Source organism: Bos indicus x Bos taurus, chromosome 3 (genome assembly GCF_003369695.1).
Source record: "Bos indicus x Bos taurus breed Angus x Brahman F1 hybrid chromosome 3, Bos_hybrid_MaternalHap_v2.0, whole genome shotgun sequence".
NCBI classification, from domain to species: Eukaryota; Metazoa; Chordata; class Mammalia; order Artiodactyla; family Bovidae; genus Bos; species Bos indicus x Bos taurus.
This window is the reverse complement of record NC_040078.1, coordinates 445,356-470,842: the sequence shown is the minus strand read 5'-3', so window position 1 is coordinate 470,842 and position 25,487 is coordinate 445,356. Positions and strand designations below refer to the sequence as shown.

Genomic DNA, 25,487 nt, shown 5'->3' with positions numbered 1-25,487 from the left:
GGTAGAGATGTTCTGATCTAAAGATTAGAACAGTCACTAGCTAGGGCCAGGGGCAAGTGTGTAGGAACATCAGTCAGGTGAGTAGCATGTAGGTGAAGTAGTTGCTAGTCGAGCAGGGGATGTACAGAAAGCAAAAGAACAGTCATTTTGGGTGACCTGATCATACAGGCATGGACCTGAACAAAGTGGTCATCAAATATTCTGAGAAGATGCTTCCACCAAGGACCCAGTCTTTACCTAATTTATCATCTGAACTGGCTTTGGATTCTTAGACTTGTAGGAGAATAAAGAGCTAAAATCATTGGAAATTTCTAGAACTCTAGGTTAGGTGTCAAGTAATAGTCTTCTGTTGGAGAAGGCAATGGCACCCGACTCCAGTACTCTTGCCTGGAAAATCCCATGGGCGGAGGAGCCTGGTGGGCTGCAATCCGTGGGGTTGCAAAGAGTTGGACACGACTGAGTGACTTCACTTTCACTTTTCACTTTCCTGCATTGGAGAAGGAAATGGCAACCCACTCCAGCGTTCTTGCCTGGAGAATCCCAGGGACAGGGGAGCCTGGTGGGCTGCCGTCTCTGGGGTCGCACAGAGTCGGACACGACTGAAGTGACTTAGCAGCAATAGTCCTCTGTAACTTTCCACATTTGCTTCACAATCAAGAATATGGAGCTGTATGCTTGAGCATTTTAACCATTATAATAACTGATATTTGCATAGGAATGAATGGTCTATGAATGGCCATAATATTCATGAAGAAGCTAAGGGAAGTTATATACTACCATTCTTATTGTTATTGCTACTATATTATAGAAAAAAAGATTCAAAAACATGATTTAAAGCTGTCAAACAGCAAGGACACAGCAGATCCAGAAAACTAACGGGTCTATAGATTCTAAATCTTGTGTTCTTTACATTATACCACACAGTTTTTAACATAACTTTCTCAGAACTCCACCTCATTTAGCCCTCAAATATTTTATTATTAAGAAGCAAAAAGGCTTACTTCTTGACAAATCTAGTTTATAGTCAAACGTTAAACTAGTTTATAGCCTAGCTTAAGTAAACACCCTTGGTTTCAAACGCCCTGCCATCTATTTTGGGGACAACCACTGGAATTTCCAGAAGTTTTCATACCAGATGTGCTTTTCAGGAGAAAAAAAGAAAGACATTTCTAAGGCGGGAAGTTAATAGGATAGAGACTGGGAGACTTAATGTGATATTGTAATCAAGTTGATTTGTTAATTGAGCTTTTATTAGAAAATATTTATTAAACTGAGTTATGGTTATGCAGAAATCAATTAGCTCCAGCTCTATTAGTAAAAACTAATCATTTCTTTGTTGATGTAATAAGAGAGCCCAGTATAATCTGGATGTCTTTATTTACTCTCCAATTTAAGTTAGCTAATGTAGTTCTCTGAAATCCTCGGAGCACTTGCAATGGCCGGCTTTTATTTCTCCTTTACTAATGAGTTAGTTTTATTTCTATGTCATGCCATGATGAGAACAGGCAAAATTTCTTTTTCAAAAAAATATTTGGATGCAATTTGCTTCTGCTCTTCTCTCAGCTTTTCAGATCCCATACGTCTTCTACGTCCTCTCTCACTACCCCTAACTCTGCTGAAATATTTATATTCTCATCCCTAGTATGTCCTTCCCTCGTTTTTGAGCTCCCCAAAGTCTGGATGCTCTTATTCTATTCCTTCTTTTCTGCAGAACAGAACTTGGCATCCCTTATATATATATCTTATGTGAATATTTTCACATGACTAGTTCTTGCCTGGAGAATCCCAGGGAAGGGGGAGCCTGGTGGGCTACCATCTGTGGGGTCACACAGAGTCGGACACGACTGAAGTGACTTAGCAGCAGCAGCAGCAATTGTGGACAGGGGAATTCCAGGGGATGTTGAAAGTAACACTGTTTCAATTGGACTCTTTGGAACAGAGATTCACCTGAGTTTTTCAAGCTCCAAGGAACCTGATGTAATGATACACATGAGACCAAGGAAAGAGCACTCACAGCTCAGGAACTAAGTACTTCCTTTGTTTCTCCATGACTTAGTCTCTGCCTGGAGTAATCGAGACCCGCTTTCTCCCTCTATGCCAGATACTTGGATGTAATTCACTGCTGGCAAAATACTTTTTGGCGGATGTGGTTCTGCCTTCCTCTCTTACTCCTAAGGAACTAGAGTCCTGCTCTCGGTCCTCAGATTGTGGCTGGATCTTCTGCCTGAACTGCATCTTCCTTCTCTTTGTGGTATGAGGTCCCCCGCCCCCCACCCCTACCCCTTCTGCCCCTGAACAAGAGTATCTCTGCTTGCCTATGTTGGACTTCTCCTGAGGGGGCCTGTTTGTCCTCCTCTGCTTTCTCACATCAACTCTCTCTGGAATTCATCCGAATCCTTGTGTTGACTCTGTAGGTCCATATAATCCCCTGTCTGCCCTTCCTACCACTTACCAAGCCTTGGATCATCTGTCTATTTCCTTGAGTGGTCTGTTGAAATGACTGTCTCAGACAGGCTCCGAGGACATAAATATGAGTAAGACAGAGGTCCCTGCCCTTGAAGGGGTCACTCTTGAGGACTTTTGAAAATATCTTCAACTTAATGGATAGATCAATGGGAATTTGGGAGTTTGGAACTGGGAAAAAGAGAACTAAGAAGGCAACAGATGGACTTAAGGAAGTAGAAAGGAGAGTTTGTGACATCAAGGTCACAAAAGTTGTGTAAAAACAGCCCTGTATATCTATGGTTTATTTCAGTGTGGTTCATTTGGAAGGTAGAATTAGACCACTAAGATACAAAAGCAATTATTTTATTGTTCACCTTCTGATTGTGACTCACAAGAAATTGGACAGAATAGAATATTTTTCACTCTATTATCTTATTTATTTAGACCCAGCCCAGTTCTCTTATATGTGTTACAGATTCTCTTTATGTGCACATAGGTGATTTACCATAGAGATTCTGGAAGAAAAGTTCAGTTCTAAGCTGGCTTTTCCTGACACTTTGAAGGTTCCTGGGTCCCATTCCTCCTATCAGAGTTTGCTTTGGGAAAGCAAAACCAATTTTAAAAGGCCTTCCAAATTATTTTGTTTTACTAGAAATATGGTTTTAATGTTGAGATCTTAGAATAATTGGGTTGTCAGAAATCTTTTTTTAAATGTTATAAAATTATTTTTCATCATGAGATTAAACTTTCATTAACTGCTTATTGATAGCACAGTCAAAACAAGCAACAAAAAAATCCAATTGGTTTTTGAATAAGAATAAAGTATGTTGGTTACTAATTTTTAGAGAAATGGAAATTGAAATTAAGAGGGGAGGACTTCCCTGGTGATCCAATGGTTAAGAACCCACCGTGCGATGTAGGAGATGTGGCTTTGATCCCTGGTCAGGAAACTAAAATCCCACACGCCATAGAGCAACTAAATCTGTGCTGCAGCTACTGAGCATGTGCGCTCCAGAGCTCTGCACCACAACTAGAGTCTGTGTGCTGCAGTGAAAGATGCCCCATGCTGCAGCTAAGACCCAATGCAGCCAAATACGTTAATTAAAAAAAACTATAATGAGGTACTACCTCAGACTGGTCAGAATGGACATCATAAAAAGTCTACAAATAACAGATGCTGGGGAGGCTGTGTAGAAAAGGGAATGCTTCTACACTGTTGGGAATGTAAATTGGTGCAGCCAGAATGGAAAACAATATGGAGGTTCCTTAAAAAACTAAAAATAGAGTTGCCATATGATCCAGCAATTCCACTCCTGGGCATAAATGTGGAGAAAACTATAATTGGAAAAGATACATGCACCTGTGTGTTCACAGTAACACTAGTCACAATAGCCAAGACATGGAAGCAACTAAATGTCCATTGACAGAGAAATGGATAAAAAAGACGTGGTAAAAATGTACAATGAATACTACTCAATCATAAAAAGAATGAAATAATGCCATTTGCAAGAACATAGATGGACCTAGAGATTATCATACTAAGTGAAGTAAGTCAGAAAGAGAAAGACAAATGCCATTTGATATCACTTCTACGTGGACTTTGTGGGAGAAGGTGAGGGTGGGATGATTTGAAGGAATAGCATTGAAACATGTATATTACCATATGTGAAATAGATCACCAGTCCAGGTTCGATGCATGAAACTGGGCCCTCAAAGCCACTGCACTAGGACAACCCAGAGGGATGGGATGGGGAGGGAGGTGGGAGGGGGTTCAGGATGGGGAACACTGGTACAACCATGGCTGATTCATGTCAATGTATGGCAAAAACCACCACAATATTGTAAAGTAATTAGCCTCCTGCTTGTTTGTTCAGTAGGGTGACTAAAACCTGAACTCAGCCATGACTGAGGATGACAGAACTAGAGATAGAGATTTTTCGTGGTTTAATGTAGAAGTAAACCAAAGATACAGAGTGATAAGAATGTTGGAGTGGGTTTCTCACATGTCACCTGCTCATCCACCTCCTAATTATGTCCCCTGGGAAGACTAGCAGATGTGTTTTTTTTTTACCAAGAACTGCAATGGTGAAGAGAACCCCCATCCTTGGAAAGTGCTCTGATGGTTGACCTCTGTACTTTAGAGATGGATGTGGAAGATGTTTCATTTAAATAGACTCCCTGATTTCTATAGGGGTGTTGCTAAGTCACTTCAGTCGTGTCCGACTCTGTGCGACCCCGTAGACGGGAGCCCACCAGGCTCCCCCGTCCCCGGAATTCTGCAGGTAGGAACACTGGAGTGGGTTGCCATTTCCTTCTCCAATGCATGAAAGTGAAAAGTGAAAGTGAAGTCGCTCAGTCTTGTCCGACCCTCAGCGACCCCATGGACTGCAGCCTTCCAGGCTTCTCCATCCATGGGATTTTCCAGGCAAGAGGACTGGAGTGGGGTGCCATTGCCTTCTCCTATAGGGGTGTAGGGATGTCCAAGATAGGAAAAGCCAAATAGGTGCACTTAATTGACAGAGGCAATGTGAATATGATAAGTACAATAGGCAATGAAGACATTGCCTCTTTTGTATCCTTCATTGCCTATTGTACTTATCAAGTCATCAGAATGAACTGATCCACAGATCTTGGGCAGGGACAGATGATGATGGGTCCCTAGGGCAGGTGGTCCACTGGAGAAGGGAATGGCAAACCACTTCAGCATTCTTGCCTTGAGAACCCCATGAACAGTATGAAAAGGCAAAAACATTTGATACTGAAAGATGAAGCTCTCAGGTTGGTAGGTGTCCAATAAGCTACTCAAGAAGAGTGGAGAAGTAGCTCCAGAAGAAATAAAGAGGCTGAGCTACAGAAGGAGCAAAGAGACCGAGTCAACGTGGAAGCAACTCCCAGTTGTTTCTGGTGGTGGAAGTAAAGTCCGATGCTGTAAAAAGTAATACTGCACAGGAAACTGGAATGTTAGGTCCATGAGTCAAGGTATCTTGGAAATGGTCAAACAGGAGATGGCAAGAATGGATGTCGACATTTTAGGAATCAGTGAACTAAAATGGAGAGAAATGGGCAAATTGTAGCCAAAAAAGTTGGCTTAAAATGCAAATTTTATTCAGATGACCATCATATCTACTACTATGGGCAAGAATCCCTTAGAAGAAATGGAGTAACCCTCAGAGTCAACAAAAGAGTGAAATGCAGTACTTGGGTGCATTGTCAAAAAAGAGCATGATCTCTGTTCATTTCTGAGGCAAACCATTCAATATCACAGTATTCCAAGTCAATGCCCCAGCCAGTAATGCCAAAGAAACTGAAGTTGAATGTTTCTATGAAGATCTACAAGATCTTCTAGAATTAACACCAAAGAAGATGTTCTTTTCATCATAGGAGATTAGGGTGCAAAAGTAGGAAGTCAAGAGATACCTGGAGTAACAGGCAAGATTTGCCTTCAGTACAAAATGAAGCAGGACAAAGGCTAATAGAGGTTTGCCAGGAGAATGCACTGATTATAGCAAACACCCTCTTCCAACAACACAAGAGAAGACTCTACACATGGACATCACCACATGGTCAATACTGAAATCAGATTGATTATATTCTTTGTAGTTGAAGATGGAAAAGCACTATACAGTCAGCAAAAATAAGACCTGGAGCTGACTGTGGCTCAGATCATGAACTCCTTATTACAAATTCAGACTTAAATTGAAGAAAGTAGGGAAAACCCCAAGGCCATTCATATATAACCTAAATCACATCTCTTATACAGTGGAAGTGACAAGTAGATTCAAGGGATTAGATCTGATAGAGTGCTTGAAGAACTATGGACACTGTATAGGAGGCAGTGATCAAAACCATCCCCAAGAAGAAGAAAGGCAATATGGTTATCAGAGGAGGCGTTACAAACAGCTAAAAAAGAAGACAAGTAAAAGGCAAAGGAGAAGAGGAAAGATATACCCATCTAAACGCAGAGTTCCAGAGAATAGCAAGGAGAGATAAGAAAGCCTTTTTAAGTGAACAATGCAAATAAATAGAAGAAAATAACAGAATGGGAAAGACTAGAGATCTTCTCAAGAAAATCAGAGATACAAAGGGAACATTTCAAGCAAAGGGGGGCACAATAAATGACAGAAACAGTATGGACCTCATAGAAACAGAAGATATTAAGAAGAGGTGGCAAGAATACACAGAACTGTACAAAAAAGATATTAATGACCTGAATAACCACAATGGTGTGATCACTCACCTAGAGCCACATATCCAGGAGTGTGAAGTCAAGTGGGCTTTAGGAACCATCACTATGAACAAAGCTAGCGGAGGTGATGGAATTCTAGCTGAGCTATTTCAAAACCTAAAAGATGATGCTGTTAAAGTGCTGTACTCAATATGCCAGCAAATTTGGAAAACTCAGCAGTGGCCACAGGACTGGAAAAGGTCAATTTTCATTCCAATCCCAAAGAAGGGCAATGCCAAAGAATATTCAAACTACTGCACAATTGCACTCATCTCACATGCTAGCGAAGTAATGCTCAAAATTCTCCAAGCCAGGCTTCAACAGTACTTGAACTGTGAACTTCCAGATGTTCAAGCTGGATTTAGAAAAGGCAGAGGAACTGGAGTCAAATTGCCAATATCCCCTGGATCATCAAAAAAGCAAGAGAGTTCCAGAAAAACATCTATTTCTGCTTTATTGACTACACCAAAGCCTTTGACTGCGTGGATCACAACAAACTGTGGAAAATTTTTCAAGAGATGGGAATATCAGACCACCTTACCTGCCTCCTGAGAAATCTGTAGGCAGCAACAGTTAGAACTGGACATGGAACAACAGACTAGTTCCAAATCGGGAAAGGAGTACATCAAGGTTGCATATTGTCACCCTGCTTATTTAACTTATATGCAGAGTATATAACATGAAATGCTGGGCTGGATTAAGCACAAGATGGAATTAAGATTGCCAGGAGAAATATCAATAACCTCAGATTCGCAGATGATACCACCCTTATGGCAGAAAGCAAGAGAGAACTAAAGAGCCTCTTGATGAAGGTGAAAGAGGAGAGTAAAAAAGTTGGCTTAAAATGCAACATTCAGAAAACTAAGATCATGACATCCACTTCCATTACTTCATGGCAAATAGATGGGGAAACAATGGAGACAGTGACAGACTTTATTATTTTGGGCTCCAAAATTGCTGCAGATGGTGACTGCAGTCATGAAATTAAGACACTTGCTCCTTGGAAGAAAAGTTATGACCAACCTAAACAGCATATTAAAAAGCAGAGACATTACTTTGTCAACAAAGGTCTGTCTAGTCAAAGCTATGGTTTGTCCAGTAGTTAGGTATGGATGTGAGAATTGGACTATAAAGAAAGCTGAGTGCTGAAAAATAGATGCTGTTGAACTGTGGTGCTGGAGAAGAATCTTGAGAGTCTTTTGGACTACAAGGAGATCAAATCAGTCAATCCTAAAGGAAATCAGTCCTGAATATTCATTGGAAGGACTGATGCGGAACCTGAAACTCCAATACTTTGGCCACCTGAAATGAAGAACTGACTCACCTGAAAAGACCCTGATGCTGGAAAAGTTTGAAGGTGGGAGGAGAAGGGGATGACAGAGGATGAGATGGTTGGATGGCATCACCAACTCGAAGGACATGAGTTTGAGTAAACTCTGGGAGTCAGCGATGGACAGGGAAGCCTGGCATGCTGCAGTTCTTGGAGTTGCCAAGAGTCAAACATGACTGAGTGACTGAGAGACAATGCCTTAGCATGTGTCACAGAGAACAAAGTTCCTTGAAGCTGGGGAATGCCATAGCTTACTCATATTTTTCATTGTAATATCTTTCTCCCCGTACTGTGCTTCAGATCCAAGAAATATAAATATTCATTGAAAAAATAAGCAGATAGGTGAATGAATGGAAAGGTGGACAATATAAGTAAATGGATGAATGAAAGAGAAGAAAGCTGTTTTGAAATAAGAGCAGTCATGAGGAAGGGGGAATATGCTTGTTCCATGGTGAACCATAGGGGAAGACCAACTTCAAATAACATAAGTAACAAGGAAGTAGATTTTACTTCAAACAAATGGCTCAGTGGTTAAGAAGCCACCGGCAATGCAGGAGACATGAGTTTGATCGATTTTTGGGTAGGGAAGATCCCTTGGAGAAAGAAATGGCAGTCTACCCCAGTATTCTTGCCTGGGAAATCCCATGGACAGAGGAGCCTGGCAGGCTACAGTCCATGGAGTCACAAAAGAGATGGATACCACTTAGCGACTGAACAACAACAGCAACAAGCTCTAAACAATAGACCTTCATAAATGCTACAGGCTATTTAGAGACAATGAGCCTCTGCTTAACAAAACTTTTTGTTTTTGTTTTTGAAAGACATATACATTAATTTGATAAGCTTGCCAAGAGAGAACATGATATAGCTTACACATTATCTATGTGGTGGAGAACTTACTTGCCTCTCTGGACTCTTCCCAGTTTCCTCTTACTCCAGTCACACTGGCCTTCTTGCTCTTCCTAAAATGTGACAAGTCCATTGCCTCCTCTAGACCTGAATACCTGATGCTTGGAATGTTCTGTCAGATTTTCTCATGGATCTTCTTTATTATCAGCAAGTCTATGCTTGAACGTTACCTCCATCGATAGGGTTCTTCTGATCACTTCATCTACATAGTCTCCCCACCTCCCAAACACACACACACAAACACACACATACATGCATTTCCACTTAATTCGCTCAACATTCTGCACAGAATTTATCCATATCTGAAATTATAAATTTTGTATTTACTTATTACCTGTCTTTTATTTTTCCATTAGAACTCCAAGATGAAAGAGATGTTGCCTTTTTTATCCACTGCTCTGTCCTTGTACCTAAAACTTTCTGGCATCATAATAGGTGCCCAAAAATGTTTGTGGAATGAGTTAATTTCTATAATAACCAGCTGACTGTTCTCAGAACTGAATCTTGATAAACTTGTAGATGATTTGATTTGGTGACTCTAACATACTTTGTCAATTTGGTTGAAAATAAATCCACCCTCCCCATCATCCCCATCAAGTCCCAGGAATTATTCCATCCTAAGAACCAGCTTTATAAAGTAGACAGTTGTTGCATGATGGCTCTGGCTCTCTTTGGTTTTTGGCCTAGCCATTTAGCATGTGGGATTTTAGTTCCTCAACCAGGGATCAAATCCATGCACATTGTATTGGGAGAATGGAGTGTTAACCACTGGACCACCAGGGAAGTCTTGCATGATGATTCTTGAATAGACACTGAAAAATACCCTGTTAATGCCTAAATATCTCTTTTCCTAATGTGTGAGTGCTTGATATTGTACTTTTAAAGATTCATTTTCTTATATACTCAAAGAATTTTAAAGTCCCCTAACACATTTCTGAATTGGAGGCCATCGAGATAATTGGTTTAATTTTTAGATTTTAGATTTAAATTAACATACCCTTCTAATAAGAAATCTTCACCATATCTTTTCTAGGAAAATTTTGGAAGGGAATAAATGTTTTAGGAGAACAGGTGGAAAAGCACTGACTCAGCTTTGGATAGGGTGGCCTGGTACTTCTCTATCAAGGCTACCTCAAAGCCAGCTCATAGAAAATGATATAAAAATCATTTATACTAAGATGTAAATGACCAACTAAGCCAATCAATGGCCTGTTGCCATATTGAAAAGCAATTAAAATTTTAGATAAAATGTGACAGATGGATAACATATTTTGAGGGGCAGTGAGTCTTTCCATGAATCACTGAAATCATATATTAGAATTCCATTGTCAATCTCTGTTGTAAGTAAGGGGGTGAGTGCTGTTTTGTAATAAAATAAACTCTTGGCAAATAGCAGGTGCTCAAATTTTGACATTTGGATTAATGAATTAACAGTGGTAACTGAAGTGAGAGAAGTTGACAAATCAACATGTTGGCTCAAAGAAAGAAGTGATTAAATCCAGCTCTAGGGTTCAGGAAAATCCTTTTGAAGGAGATGTATCATTCCAAGGATGATCATTCCAATCTAGTGAAAAGCACAGGTGTTGGGGCTGCTGGGAGGAGAGCAAGACGGATTCCATCTTGAAGACTGTCAACCATCTTAAGGCAGGATGTGAACTGGGCTTGAACCCTGTTTACCATCATTGAAGAAAAACCAGGAAACCCCTTCCTACAGACAGCAAACAAAGATTGGAAGGAAAGATCAGGTTGTCTCAGTTAGATTAATGATAGTGCCTGCACTTGTGTCTTGTAACTGTTAATTCTTCCACACCTGCATGTTGTAAAACTAATTACTGATATGTATCCAGTCATGTGGGGGGTGGGTATAAAATCAAGTCCTCCGAAATCATTTGGGTTCTTGTTGGGAAACTATTCCCCTTGGACATGCTGGTGTAATAAACTGTACTCCACTGTTTTGAGTGTTCTCTGAGGTGTGTTTGTGACTTTGGATTCTACAATACAGGGACTGGGGAATCTATACTTTTAGAAAAGTTCCAGGTTGACTCTGAAGTGGGACAGGTTTGAGTATGACAGTTTCACGCATATAGAACAGTAAGAGTAAGGTCTCAGTAGTAGGGAGGAGTGCAGGTGAGTAGACCTGAGAGGAGTTGCTGGAAATGAAGCCGGAAAGAAAGATTTGGGAGATCCTCTAACATAAAATCATATCATTTTGAGGCAGCTGAAACCAAATCATTAGTTAAGTGTTTTACCAAGGATTGGGCTTCCCTGGCGGCTCAGGGGTAAAGAATCCACCTGCAAAGCAGCAGACGAGGGTTCAATCCCTGGGTCAGGAAGATCTCCTGAAGGAAATGGCAACCCACTCCAGTATTCTTGCCTGGGAAATCTCATGGACAGAGGAGCCAGGCAGGCTACATACACTCCATAGGGTCCTAAAAGAGTGGGACAACACTTAGCGACTAAACAACAATTGCCAAGCATGCACAGAACAGCATTGCAACGGTGGATGTAGCACCAGATCTCCAGTGTTATTTCCACTGTAACAGAAGCTTAGGTAATAGCTAGATCAGGACAGTCTTGAAATGTCTGAAGGATGAAATTTTAAAGGTCCACTTGTCTTGCCGGACTTGATGCTGAACCTCCTAAACTCTAAGTGATTTTAAAACTTTGTCCTCAACGGAAAATTATTGGGCATTTCCTCTACACCAAATCAGTAACACGCAAAGTAGTTCACTGCTTTGCAAGGTCTACAGGGATCACGTCGGATTCTCCAAACTGGGCTTCCCCCGAAGGGGCCAAGATGATGTCATCCAATGATGTGCACGCCCCTAACCACTTCCCCTGCAGCCGAAGCCTCGCCCCTCGGCATTTTCTCCCCACCTTTTTCAGGTGCGTCGTGACGTAAGACGTGGGTCACACAACCTCGGCAACTGGTCCCGGAAGCAAAAAGTCGAGGGACGGAGAAGGAGGCGGAAAGGAGGGCTTGAGTCCGTGTCGCCGGCAGGGGGCGGGGTGGGGCGGGGCCGGGCATGGTAACGGCTAGGCTGCTGGGCTGGAGGGAGGAGGAGGGACCGGTATCTGCCGCCGCTACCGCTGCCGCCGGTGCTCCAACCTGTTCCGTGTGGCCCACGCTGGCCTTGCCGCGGCCATGATGATCCACGGCTTCCAGAGTAGCCACCAGGACTTCTCCTTCGGGCCCTGGAAGCTAACGGCATCCAAGACCCACATCATGAAGTCGGCGGATGTGGAGAAGTGAGGCTCTAGGGCTGGGATCGGGGTTGCGGGCCTTGGAGCTCGGCCTGGGCGGGAGGCAGAGCGAGGCCTGCGAAGCCCCAGCCCTCCTCTAGGGCGGAGGCTCGTGTCCCTCTGGACGGGACCTTTGAATTGACAACACCAGGAAATATTCCTGTCACTACTTCCTGTCCTTCGGTTCGGGTTCGCCAGGCTCTGGCTTCGTGAAACAGTCACTCCGCCGGGGTTTGAGTAGAGTATGACTGTTCTGGTGGACTGCCCCCTCCCGTAGGTCTCTACCTGCCAAAGCCGGCGCCACCTTTAGATTATTTCTGGGTGGCTGTGACCTATTTTCTTGAGGGTTAATAACGGGGGTGGTATATATGCTTGGTTTTTAACATGTCAGGTGCCATGCCAGGCGCTTGAGATACAGAAGATGAAAGCCTCTTCTTCGAGGAATTCACAGTCTTGTGAAAGACACAGTTGTACAGTGTGAATTGATAGAGGTGTACCTGCAGGGTTATTTGGGAATTTTTTTTTTTTTTTTTTTTGAGGTGGGGAACAAGGCATCCAGGAAATTGAGGTGCCTGAAATGGATCTTACTAAAGACGGTGGGATGGGGTGGGGCTGGGCTCGTGTGTAGCGCCGCAGGGCCAGTGAGAGTGACAACCGTGATGCATTGTGATGCCCGAGCTGAATCTTGACAAGGTATGGGGAGGTCCAGGGGGACTTACAAAGCCAGGGGAGTCAGAGAGAGTGGGAGGCATGAAGAACAGTTCCTGTGTGATTAGAGCATGAGGTATTAGAAGGGAAGAACTGCAGTGAGAAGCCAGTGGCAGATAGGCTCCGGAGCAGCGAAGATACCACGGAGAGAACTTTTATGCCAGGCTAAGGAGTTTTGTTGGATTTTATCTGACTACCAGCAGGTGTTATTTTATACTAAGGGACGACATCAGATGTACACTCTGAAGGATCTGAACAAAGAATCTGAACATGATGTGGCGGTTGGATTGGAGGGTTGCAGGACTGGGGAAAGAGATCAGTTAGAAGGGTAGAGAGGAGAGGAGAGGTTTTAGAGATTAAGTGATTTGATGGTCACTTAATAGGAGGAGTAAGGGTAAAAGGAAGAATCTATACCCTTGGCAAGATTTCTGGCTTGGGTTATGGAAAGTTTTGCCATTGGATATGGTGAGAAATACAGGAGGAAGAGCAGTTGGGGGCAGGTGTTGGATGGAGGATGAGTTTAGTTTGTTGAAAGATGAATTGAGTGTAGTTTATAAAGTGGAGATGTCTTAGGCACTTATCTTGGAGCTTAAAAAAGATGATTTATTTATGGGTTTATGTTTGGGAATCATCAGTTGGTACCTGGAGGCTTGAGAGTGCATTAAGATTGTCTAGAAATCATCCAGAAGAAAAGAAAAAGGTCATGAGGTGAAACTCTAGGGAGCAATGACAGATTTAGGCAGAGGAAAGTGACCAGAAGAGAGTTTGAAAGGATGTTTAGTATCATAATTAGTAAAAAGGTAACTTTCTTTTAGAGTCACTAAGAAAAATTTTGTTTCATCCCACCACAGGTTGAGTTATTCTCTGAGTTTTCCTCTGTTGTATAACTTTCTGCTACATATTGCACCATATATATATAAAATTGTGGTATATATTCAGTTCAGTGCTGGTGCAAATCTAATTGTGATTTCGGATTGTGAATTTTAAATCGTTGTAACTAATAAAGCACATCTTTATTAATCAAAATAGGAACCATTACAGTCATCACATTTTTACCTGTGAGAAATGTTTGTTTATTTCTGTAGTTTAAAAATCTGTGCTTTGGGATTCAGCAATGAACTCTTGGTAGCATTTTCTGCCTCCTACTTGTTGTGGAAGCGTTTTCCCTGCAAAAAGTTGAGATGCTTGGAGAAGTGGTCATCAGTTGGTGAGAGGTCAGGTGAATATGGAGGATGAGGCAAAACTTGGTAGCCCAATTCATTCAACTTTTGAAGCATTGATTGTGCAACCTGCAGTCAGGCATTGCTGTGGAGAAGAATTGGGTCCTTCGTGTTGACCAGTGCTGGCTGCACCCTTTGCAATTTTCAATGTACCTCATCAGTTTGCTGAGCATACATCTCAGATGTAATGGTTTCCCCCAGATTCAGAAAGCTGCCGTGGATTGGACCGGCAGCAGACCACCAAACAGTGACTCTAACCTTTTTTTTCTGATGCGTGTTTGGCTTTGAGAAGTGCTCTGGACAACCACTGAGCTGATTGTCGCTGGTTATTGTATATTAATATTTAAGTGAATTAGGAAAATTTTGAATTAATAATGGCTCAGATGGTAAAGAATCTGCCTGCAGTAAGAGACCCGGGTTCTATCTCTGGGTTGGGAAGATCCCCTGGAGAAGGAAATGGTAACCCACTCCAGTATTTTTGCCTGGAGAATTCCATGGACAGAGGAACCTGGTGGGTTACAGTCCACAAGGTCACAAAGAGTCAGACACAACTGAGCAACTAACGCTTTCACTTTTCTTTGAATTAGTGAAATTTCCTTTAATGAGTTAAGGCATCTTAATCCTATAAAGGCTTCCTGTCTTCTTGGCCTTATAAATTTGTTGTTCAGTTGCTCAGTGAATCTGACTCTTTGTGACCCCCATGGACTGCAGCATGCCAGGCTTCCCTGTCCTTCACTAACTCCCAGAGTTTGCTCAAACTTGTCTCCATTGAGTCGGTGATGCCATCCAACCATCTTGTTCTCTGTCGTCCTCTTCTCCTCCTGCCCTCAATTTTTCCCAGCATCAGGGTCTTTTCCAGTGAGTAGGCTCTTTGCGTCAGGTGGCCAAAGTATTGGAGCTTCAGCTTCAGCATCAGTCCTTCTAATGAATATTCAGGATTGATTTCCTTTAGGATTGATTGGTTTGATCTCCTTGAAGTCCAAGCGTCTCTCGAGAGTCTTCTCCAGCACCATAGTTCAAAAGCATCAATTCTTTGGTGCTCAGCCTTCTTTATGGTCCAACTCTCACATCCAGACATGACTACTGGAAAAACCATAGCTTTGACTGGACGGACCTTTGTTGGCAAAGTGATGTCTCTGCTTTTTAATATGCTGTCTAGACTTGTCATAGCTTTTCTTTGAAGGAGCAAGTGTCTTAATTTCCTGGCTTCAGTCACCATTTGCAGTGATTTTGGAGTCCAGGAAAATAAAGTCTGTCATTGTTTCCATTGTTTCCCCATCTATTTGCCATGAAGTGATGGGACTAGATGCCATGATCTTAGTTTTTTGAATGTTGAGTTTTAAGCAGCTTTTTCACTCTCCTTTTTCATCTTCATCAAGAGGCTCTTTAGTTCCTTTTTGCTTTCTGCCATCTGGGTGGTGTCATCTGCCTATATGAGGTTATTGATTCAGGCAATGAGCTTCATCCAGCCTGGCATTTTTCATGATATACTGTACATATAAATTTAGAAGCAGGGGCTTCCCTGGTGGCTCAGCTGGTAAAGAATCCACCTGCGATGTCGGAGACCCTGGGTTCGATCCCTGGGTTGGGAACTCCAGTATTCTGACCTGGAGAATTCCATGGACTGCAAAGAGTCAGAGACAACTGAGAGACTTTCATTAGCACTAACTAGCACTAAGCAGGGTGACAATATACAGCCTTGATGTACTCCTTTCCTGATTTTGAGCCAGTCTGTTGTTCCATGTTGGGTTCTAACTGTTGCTTCTTGACCTGCATTCAGGTTTCTCAGGAGGCAGGTAAGGTGGTCTGGTCTGGTATTCCCAACTCTTCAAGAGTTTTCCAGTTTGTTGTGATCCACACAGTCAAAGGCTTTAGCATAGTCAATGAAGCAGATGTTTTTCTGGAATTCCCTTGCTTTCTCTGTGATCCAGTGGATGTTGGCAATTTGATGTCTGGTTCCTCTGCCTTTTCTAAATCCAACTTACACATCTGGAAGTTCTTGGTTCATGTACTATTGAAACCTAGCTTGGAGGATTTTGAGCATTTGCTAGCATGTGAAATGAGTGAAGTTGTATGGTAGTTTGAACGTTCTTTGGCATTGCCCTTCTTTGGGACTGGAATGAAAACTGACCTTTTCCAGTCCTGTGGCCACTGCTGACTTTTCTTTGACCTTATAAATAGGCATGCTGCTGCTGCTGCTGCTAAGTCACTTCAGTCATGTCCAACTCTGTGCGACCCCATAGTCTATGCCCACCAGACTCCGCTGTCCCTGGGATTACCTGTATGTTACAAAGAGTAAAATTTGCCATTAAAAATGGGGTTAAAATACTCTGTTTGGCCTGTATTCAAGATAATCTGAATTTAGGATGTTTGAAGAAATGTAAGTTATTGGCAGGTATTTTTTTTGACATATATATAACTGGAGTATTTCAGAGGACTACCAGATTTTTTCAGATATGTTGGGAAAATCCACAGAATCACATCTTATGTTAGTTTATATTTCATATGCACTTTGCAGTGGTTGCAGGTTATTTATATCTAATCTTTTTATGAAATGTTTATTCTGATTATAATCCATCCTATTTAGTCTTTTAAGTATTTAATATTTTCTTTTTTTAAAAATTTTGTTTTATTGTGGTAAAAACACTTAATATGAATTCTACCCTCCTGACAAATTAATAAATTTAGAATGCATTATTATTGGCTATAGGGACAGTGTTGTATAGCAGATCTCTAGAAGTTATTCATCTTGCTTGCCTGAAATTTTACATCTATTGATTAGCAACTTGTTTTTCCCTTCCTCCAACCCTTGGCAACTATCATTTCACTCTTTGATTCTATGAATAAGTGGAATCATGTAGTGTCTGTCTTTCTATGACTGGTTTGTTTTACTTAGCATAATGTTCTTAGGTTCATACATGCCGTCACAGATTGCAGAGTTTTCTACTTTTAAAGGCTGCATAATATTCCGTTGTATATGTAAACCATATTTTCTTTTCTCTCTTTTTTTAAAATAATATTTTCGCTGTCTGTCATGTCTATGGCATTTGCATGGGAGTATTGATCTTTCTAGTATTTGTTATTTTCTATTTCCTAATAACAAAAGAATAAATTTTACTTAAATTTATGATGAAAATTAATGGTATCAGGTATCACCCTAAAGATGTGCAACTTAAAATGTTAGATCACTGGTATGTGCTTATATACATAAACACAGAGATCTGATGAATAAACAGTGAGCCTGATTTTTTTCCTTACTGTTGTATCATAAGCATTTTTCAACATTATTATATTCTCCTTTTAAATATTTTTAATGATTCTGTAATGTTTTATCATTTGGATAGACAGTTGTTTGTGTGCTCAGTCGCTTGGTCATGTCTGTCTTGTGACTCCCTGGACTGTAACCTGCCAGGCTCCTCTGTTCAAGGAATTTTCCAGGCAAGAATATTGGAGTGGATTGCCATTTCTACCCCAGGGGAATCTTCCTGACCCAGGGATCGAACCCGTGTCTCTTACATCTCCTGCATTGGCAGGTGGATTCTTTACCACTGCACCATCTGGGAAACCCAGACAACAGTTTACATAACTATTTATTTCCTTATCATTAGATTGTTTCTTTATTGTTATAAATGAGATGATTATGAGTATTAATGTACGTAGTTTTTTCTTCCCTGCATTAGGGATTATTTCTTTATTACAGATTTCCCAAAGCTGATATTTTGAGTCAAAGAATATAAATTTGATTAAATTCTTGGTACTTTTTTTCTTAATTTTTGCCCGAGGGTGGAATGTAAATTGACATAGTTCTTCTGAAAATCTAAGTGAGCAAGTGCTGGTTTCCCTCAGTGGGTGTATTTGCTTTTTTCATTATCACCTTTTAAAGCTTGCAACAAGTTGAGAATTTTACTGGCAAAGGTGTTTTCCTATAAGAAATAGCAGCTTTAATTTTTTAGTGTTTTTTTCTTTGTTTCATAGCCAAAATTAATATAATTGTTATGTGAGAACAGAAAATTCAGCAGAGATAGGAAGCCTATGGAAACATGGGGCTGTGGTACATTAACTTCTCTTCTGGGCAGTCATGGTAAAATTAGAACCCATCTTCATTCTTAAAAGTGGTGAGGCTTTGATGATCCAGGAATGAAATAGATGTTTCTACTATCAATATTTTTTACATTAAAAGTTTAAATAATTTGTTTATGCATAGTTTTTACAATATTTGATTGGTATGTCTAATTGGGAATAGATTTAAAGCAACTGGAAAGAGGATAATTGTGGTCTTGGGATATACATAGATCTTTGTTAGCTTTATGTAAAAATACATTCTGTAATATATTGTTTCACCTTACCTAACCTGTATAGCTATATAGCTTTCAAAAATCTGGAAGTCTTAAAAAAGGAAAAAAAAAGAAAACCTGATCTGCTAAAGTAGCTGTCATATACCACTTGCACTAAAATCCTGTGCTTTGTTCAGGATCCATTAGAACTTCATTCAAAGCATTTTTAAACTTTGGACTCTATTGCATACTTTATAACTGTATTAGAAATGTAAGGAAGGAGAAAAGATCCCTACAGTCTCTTTGCCCTAATAAATGAATTATTATTATTTTTCCTGTTCTCTTTTTATTCATTATGCAGTTTAAAGATGTGTGCTTGTTTGCTTTTTCCAGCCTTTGATAGGTTAAAACAAAATAAAAAGGGATCAGGGTGTTTCAGGGGCAGATACCTACATTCTAGAGCAGCTAGAGGTATAAACCCTCGAACTTGAGGACCTTGTCTTAACAAGTTTGTTAAATATGATGATCTTTGATCAGTAGGAAAAGATGAAATAACATTTTAAAGTTTTTGTTTGTGAACAAAGTACCTAATACTTTTTGAAAATTTTCTGAAAGCAGTAAAATTAAAAAATTGATATAAAAGATAATTAGAAAATTGCTTCCATGGAGCCTCTGTGTTAGTTATGCTTTCAGGTTGCAAGGAAAAGAGAATCCCTGCCCCACCCCTCAGCCCCCTTCCCATCCCTGTCCACCTCGGTTGCCTTGAGTGATGAGAATTTAATAGTACATGAAGAAATAATTAAACACAGGATTTAGCTCAGAAAATGAACAGTTCTTATGACCAAAACAACTATAGATGTTTCTAATCTTATTATCCTTATTTTTCAGTTTCTCCTTTGCTCTGTCTGCTTCTCTGGCTGTTACTTAAAGTGTTCACTCTCCCCTCCTCTCTACCTCATGGTTCTGTGTCATGCCATATCTCTTGGTTTGTGCTTTATTTAACTGTCATCCAAACTTATGAAAAGAGGGATCAGAATAAATTTAATTGGCCGTTATTCAATTCAGCATGACTGTATTGGGCAGAGTTCTCAGGCTAAAATTCAGGGGTTCCTGCCAGCCCATAGATAATTGCCGTTGTTTGAGAAGCTGAACTTCCATCCCTAAACTGAATGTCCTGTTTGTAACTGAGGTGATAGGGTTATAAGGCATGGTAACCTATACATAAAGGGCTTCCCTGGTGGCTCAATGGTAAAGGATTCACCTACCAATGCAAGAGACACAGATTCAATCCCTGGGTCAGAAAGATCCCCTGGAGAAGGAAATGGCAACCCACTCCAGTATTGTTGTCTGGGAAATGCCAGAGACAGAGGACTCTGGTAGGCAAAAGAGTCAGACATAACAACTAAACAACAACAACAAAAAACCTATACGTAGAGTTACTTTTTCCAGAAGTAACTAGTAGCCACTTAAAAATCTTTAAAACAGGGCTTACAAACTCAGCTTTCTAAAGAGTCAAGGGGACTGGTGAACCAGCAAGCTCATACCCCACGTAAAGAGAGAAGCCTCTACTCTGTTCCAGCCAGTTGGTGTCATGTGGAAATACAGGTGCAGTATTGGCCAAATCTTCCTTTTTATTTTCCAAAGAGAAACCGAAAGTCCAGATTTCTCAAAAATCTCTCCATTTTTATTGGCAACTCGATAATTTCGCCAGTTATTTCAAATATTAAAAAAGTATTCTGTGTAGGCTAGTCGTAACATATCTGTGAGTTAATAATTTGTGATCTTGGCCTCATAGTAGGTCTAATATAACTTTCTTGTGTAATAAGACTAGCCAGGTGAGGTCCAAGTTTTTATAAAGCAGGCCAGTATAATGGAAAGAGGCCTAGTTTTACCACTTACTAGCTCTGTGATTTCAGTTAGCTACTTAAGTTCTCTGAGCCTTTCTTAGCTCACAGGATAGTTTTGAGGCTCAGATTCAATTATCTCAGACTTTGATCATCCTACCTTAAATGGTACCCTTCCATTGCTTTGCTTCAATTTTCGTGTATCACTTATTACTAGCTGACATTATATTATGTATTTTTTGTACATTTGTTTATTACTTATCTTGTTATTTAGCCCACTACCTAGTACAGGCCAAAAAGGTATACACAAAGACAATGGATGATGAAAGCATTTATAGACTTCACAACTGTATCATCTTATTAAATCATATTATTTAACTCACTTAGGAGTAGAAGGTATTCTGTGGAGATCAGAAGGAAACAAGAGTGCCAACAGTGATATAAAATAATCCTCCTGCCTTTTGATTACGCATAGGTTAGCTGATGAATTGCATATGCCGTCTCTCCCCGAAATGATGTTTGGAGACAATGTTTTAAGAATCCAGCATGGCTCTGGCTTTGGAATTGAGTTCAATGCTACAGATGCATTAAGATGTGTGAACAACTACCAAGGAATGCTTAAAGTAGCCTGTGCTGAAGAGTGGCAGGAAAGCAGGTGAGAACCTGGGCAGTTAGGGGTTGAAATAGAAAAGAGTTGAAAAAGTATTCAGTTGTGATATTTTATTAGAATGAAGGGCTAGTGTTATTATTAAATTTGATAGTTGAATCTAGAGTTCATTTTTCTCATTGATAAAAGAGATCAATTACCCCCTTTTTAGTACTTCTTGAGTTAAATTGAATGATAGTTGAGGTGAGCTATGGAAGCTTTAGTTTTTTGAGCTTTCAGTGTTCTTTAGTGAAGACACATTACACTGTATACTTTAATGTTCCTGTTTTTGAAGAAAAATGTTTGCTTATGATTTGCATTGAAAATCTAAGGAGGATTGAAATCAAGAAAAATGAAAAATGTATTTTATTTTGTAATCAAATCGAGAGTTATTTATTTTGTTCCTGTTATGTATTAGGTTCTTTGAAAAAAGTATAAACCTTTAAAACCATGTCCTTAGGCAGTATACAGATTAACTGGGGAGACTACATTATCAATTCATGAATAACAGGTTAAATAACAATACATGTACAGAAAAGCTAAGAAAGATCTTATATTAGTGAATTTTGACAAGTATATGTGTTTATTAATAGGATACTTTATATTATGTATAGAATGTAATTTGGTGTGATGCGTGAATACTACAGTCCAGGGGGTCACAAAAGAGTTGGACATGACTTATCAGCTAAACAACAAAATGAATACAGATGTTCTATATTCTGCCTCACTGAATCTGATCCTTCTCATTTTGGTATTTGAGGACGGAGGGCGAACACTCTAAAGAGGTTATTAAACCGTATGATTGGACCTATACAACGGATTATAAGGGAACATTACTTGGAGAATCACTTAAGTTAAAGGTAAATCTTATTTTTTGCTTTTATAAATCATTGATTGCTTTGGATAGTCTCAATATTAAAGCTTCCTAGTAATGGGTTATTTTATGCTGCTACTTTCATCCTACTTACTTTGTATTGTGGGAGGCTTTAGAACCTATTGTGAGGGAATTTTGCTCATTGATTATCAGCACAAAATAAAAGAAGGCCATAGTGGAACAATTTTTATTAAAAATATGGTTGTAGTAGTTGGCAGATTGCCTTAATGTTATTATGTAATATCAAGAAGCATTAAAATGTATTGTCCTTGGTGTACTGTATTAGGTGTTTTAGACAAACCCTGCTTGCTAGTAGCTTGCAGTTTTACAGATAAACGGATATGTGGGCAGGGAGGAATTTTGGTCAGACAACTGGGATTATTTTTCTCTCTGCACTGTGTGTGAATCAGGTATGACTTTAGGCAAGTTATTTAATCTGATTCTATTTTATAAGTAAATTGGATAAACAGAAATATCTACCTTATAGCAGAATTTTGATATAAAATTATCTGTGGGAGTTTTCAGTGAATTCTGAAACTCTGTATTGATTTTAAACTGCATCTGTATAAGACCTGCTTAAGAAGAGATTCACTTCATGGTAAATGACACTAGGAATGTGGAACCGGCAGGCCTCGTATTGGGAGCTTAGCTACATAGAGTCATGGATACAGCAGAGTACAGACAAATAATCCCTCCACTACAGTCTAATGGGGGAGGAAGGTTATTCTAGTCTGTTAATACTTTATAGATTAATATTCCCTCTTTTCATTCCTGATTGAAAAACTTTTCAAAGTGTGTAGACCGTTTGCTGTTTCATTGCAGAAAGTGAGGAAATGAGAATTTGTTTTCCCTTATGCAATACTGATGACTTTCTTTGTGGGAGACAGGAGTGTGAGAGCAGTAGGAGGTGAAAGGCATATGCTCAGTGCTCTTCATTGGCACTTCACCCTGTCATCTGATTTGTCCTAAGGTGTTGCTGACAAATGTCAGTATGATCAACCACTCATTAGTGGTCAGGAGCTGAGGCTTTGGCAGACCTTAGTTCAAATCTCAGCACCAGTACTTAACAGCTTGGAAAAGCAATTTAATCTTTGCTAAGCCTTTGGGCTTCCCTGATAGATAGCTCAATTGGTAAAGGATCTGCCTGCAATGCAGGAGACCCCAGTTCGATTTTTGAGTCAGGAAGATCCGCCGGAGAAGGGATAGGCTACCCACTCCAGTATTCTTGGGCTTCCCTTGTGGCTCAGCTGGTAAAGAATCTGCCTGCGATGTGGGAGACCTGGGTTCCCTCCCTGGGTTGGGAAGATCCAGTATTCTGGCCTGGAGAATTCCAGGAGATCACAAAGAGTTGGACACAACTGAGCACCTTTCATTTTCACTTTCAAGCCTTTGGTAAACTAAGGATAATACCAGTTGTGATGTAGTAAAGAATATATGTATTAAGTGTTTATAGCACAGTGTCTGTTAACACAATTAGATCTTAATAGCAGCTGCTATTATTATAGTATCATATTTCAAATGTCAAGTTAATATTATTGAAATACCAAAAATAAAAGTAGATACATTGTCTAAATAGTATTTATCTCTTGCTTTATGATCTAAATAGAGTTGATAAATGTGTTCCTTTGTTGCCTTAAAAAATAGTGACTATTTTCCAGGTAAAATTGTTAGGACTTTGTTGCTTAACTCTCAAAATAATCTTGTTAGATAGGCATTATTCTCATTTTGTAGATGAAGAAATGGGTTCAAGATCTTTAAGTGTGTATCTCTTAGTAGGGTAACACTGATGCTAGAGCTTATTGTTAAGCACATTTGTTACATGCGGAAGATCACTTTCATAGGAACATATTTTACATTTAACTTTCTTTTAATACCTAAGGATTTTTTGACCTATAATATATATATTTTTGACCTGTAATATTATTTGAGATTTTTAATTATTTAATCCTTCAGCTGTTCCTCAGAACACTTATTCAGAAGCCCTAGTATATATAGGAAGTGTATGCCAGTGTAGGAGAAGGTATTTTATATGTATAGTAAGAATATCAGAGAATGAGGCATTAGAATGAAGCCTTTCCTTTGCCCTTAAATTTTTGCTTTTTAGTTGCTGGTGGCTTCTGGTGTGTGTGTATATTTAATGTTTTCTCACTCTTCAGATTGTTTAACCCATTACCCTCAGTTGTATCATGGTGTAATAGGAGAGAGAGCCAGTCACGGAGTAATACTGACCTTGCTGGATTCATACCCAGCCTTGTCATTTGTTGTCTGGGCTACCATGGGCACTTCTCTTAGATTATGGTATGAAGATATTATGAGAAAACAGGTCAAATGCATAATATGTACCTGGCCCATAGTAACCTATCAACATTTGGCTGGTTTTTTTTTTTTCTTTCCTATAAAATAAATGGGCTTCCTTGATAGCTCAGTTGGTAAAGAATCTGCCTGCAATGCAGGAGACCCCAGTTTGATTCCTGGGTCAGGAAGATCCACTGGAGAAGGGATGGGCTACCCACTCCAGTATTCTTGGGCTTCCCTTGTGGCTCAGCTGATAAAGAATCCGCCTGCAATGTGGGAGACCTGGGTTTGATCCCTAGGTTGGGAAGATCCCCTGGAGAAGGGAAAGGCTACCGACTCAAGTATTCTGGCCTGGAGAAATCCATGGACTATATAGTCATGGGGTTGCAAGGAGTTGGACATGACTGAGCAACTTTCACTTATTAAATAAATAAATTGGATATACAGGAAGATAGAAGTACAAGGTTGCCTCTTCTATTGATACTGTGTTTTAGGAATAAAACATGCTTAGTGTGCATGCATTTTAAAAAGTTTTTTTTTTTTTTAAAGCACATTGGAACATTTGCCCAGTTATTTTAGTATGATTCAGTATCTTAAATTTTCTTTTTCTTTTTTCCTTTTGATAAAAATGTATATAACATAAAACTACTATCTTAGTTATTTTCAAGCATATTAATTAGTGTTAAAGTATATTCATGCTGTTGTGCCACCAATCTCCAGAACTTCCTTTTTAAAAACTGAAAATCTATACCTATTGAACATGAACTTCTCCATTTCTTCCTTCTTCAGCACCTGGCAACTGCCATTCTCCTTTCTGTTATTGTGAATTTGACTACTTTAGATACCTCATGTAAGTGGAACCATACATTGCCTTTTTGTGGCTGGCTTGTGTCACTTAGCATAATGTCCTCAAGGCTTATCCATGTTGTGGCATGTGTCAGACTTCGCATCCTTTTTAGGGCTGGATGATATTCCATTGCATGTATACACATTTTGTTCTTCCATTCACTTCCTCTTGACTATGGTGAATAGTGCTGCTATGAACATAGGTGTGCAAATATCTCTTCAGAATTCCGCTTTCATTTCTTCGAGTGTATACCCAGAAGTGGAATTGCTAGATCACATGGTAATAATTCTATTTTTAATTTTCTGAGGAACCTCTGTACGATTTTCCATAGCAGCTATACGTTTCACATTCTACCAGCAGTGTGTGAGAGGTTTTGATTTGCATTTCCCTAATGACTTGTGATGCTGAGCATCTTTTCATATGCTTTTTGGCCATTTGTATATAATCTTTAATATTTTGAGCTTTAAAAGTAAATTAAGTGGGAGGGCGGGGGTAACGTGCTGACACAAACATTGGAAATGAGTGGAGTTTGTAAGATAAAAGGCAAGAAGAACATATATAAATACTGTAGGCTTCTTTATAGTTGTTTACCACAGAAGTGTAGGTTAACAATTCTGATACTGTTTT

General features: G+C 39.8%; 1 protein-coding gene across 3 annotated transcripts in view; it reads left to right on the top strand.

Annotated features, from left to right (window-relative positions):
- Window positions 1–11,903: 11,903 nt before the first annotated feature.
- Window positions 11,904–25,487, top strand: part of TIPRL (TOR signaling pathway regulator) — a 70,957-nt gene continuing 57,373 nt past the window's right edge. The window contains exons 1-4 of one of the 3 annotated variants that reach the window (XM_027526289.1): window positions 12,071–12,158; window positions 19,840–19,959; window positions 20,674–20,853; window positions 21,605–21,704. In XM_027526289.1, the coding sequence (XP_027382090.1) occupies window positions 19,946–19,959; window positions 20,674–20,853; window positions 21,605–21,704 (294 nt within the window). In that variant the 5' untranslated portion in view covers window positions 12,071–12,158; window positions 19,840–19,945. Of the gene's footprint in view, window positions 12,159–12,754; window positions 12,846–19,839; window positions 19,960–20,673; window positions 20,854–21,604; window positions 21,705–25,487 lie in introns of those variants that run through there. The other 2 variants (XM_027526300.1, XM_027526279.1) reach the window with 2 other exon arrangements.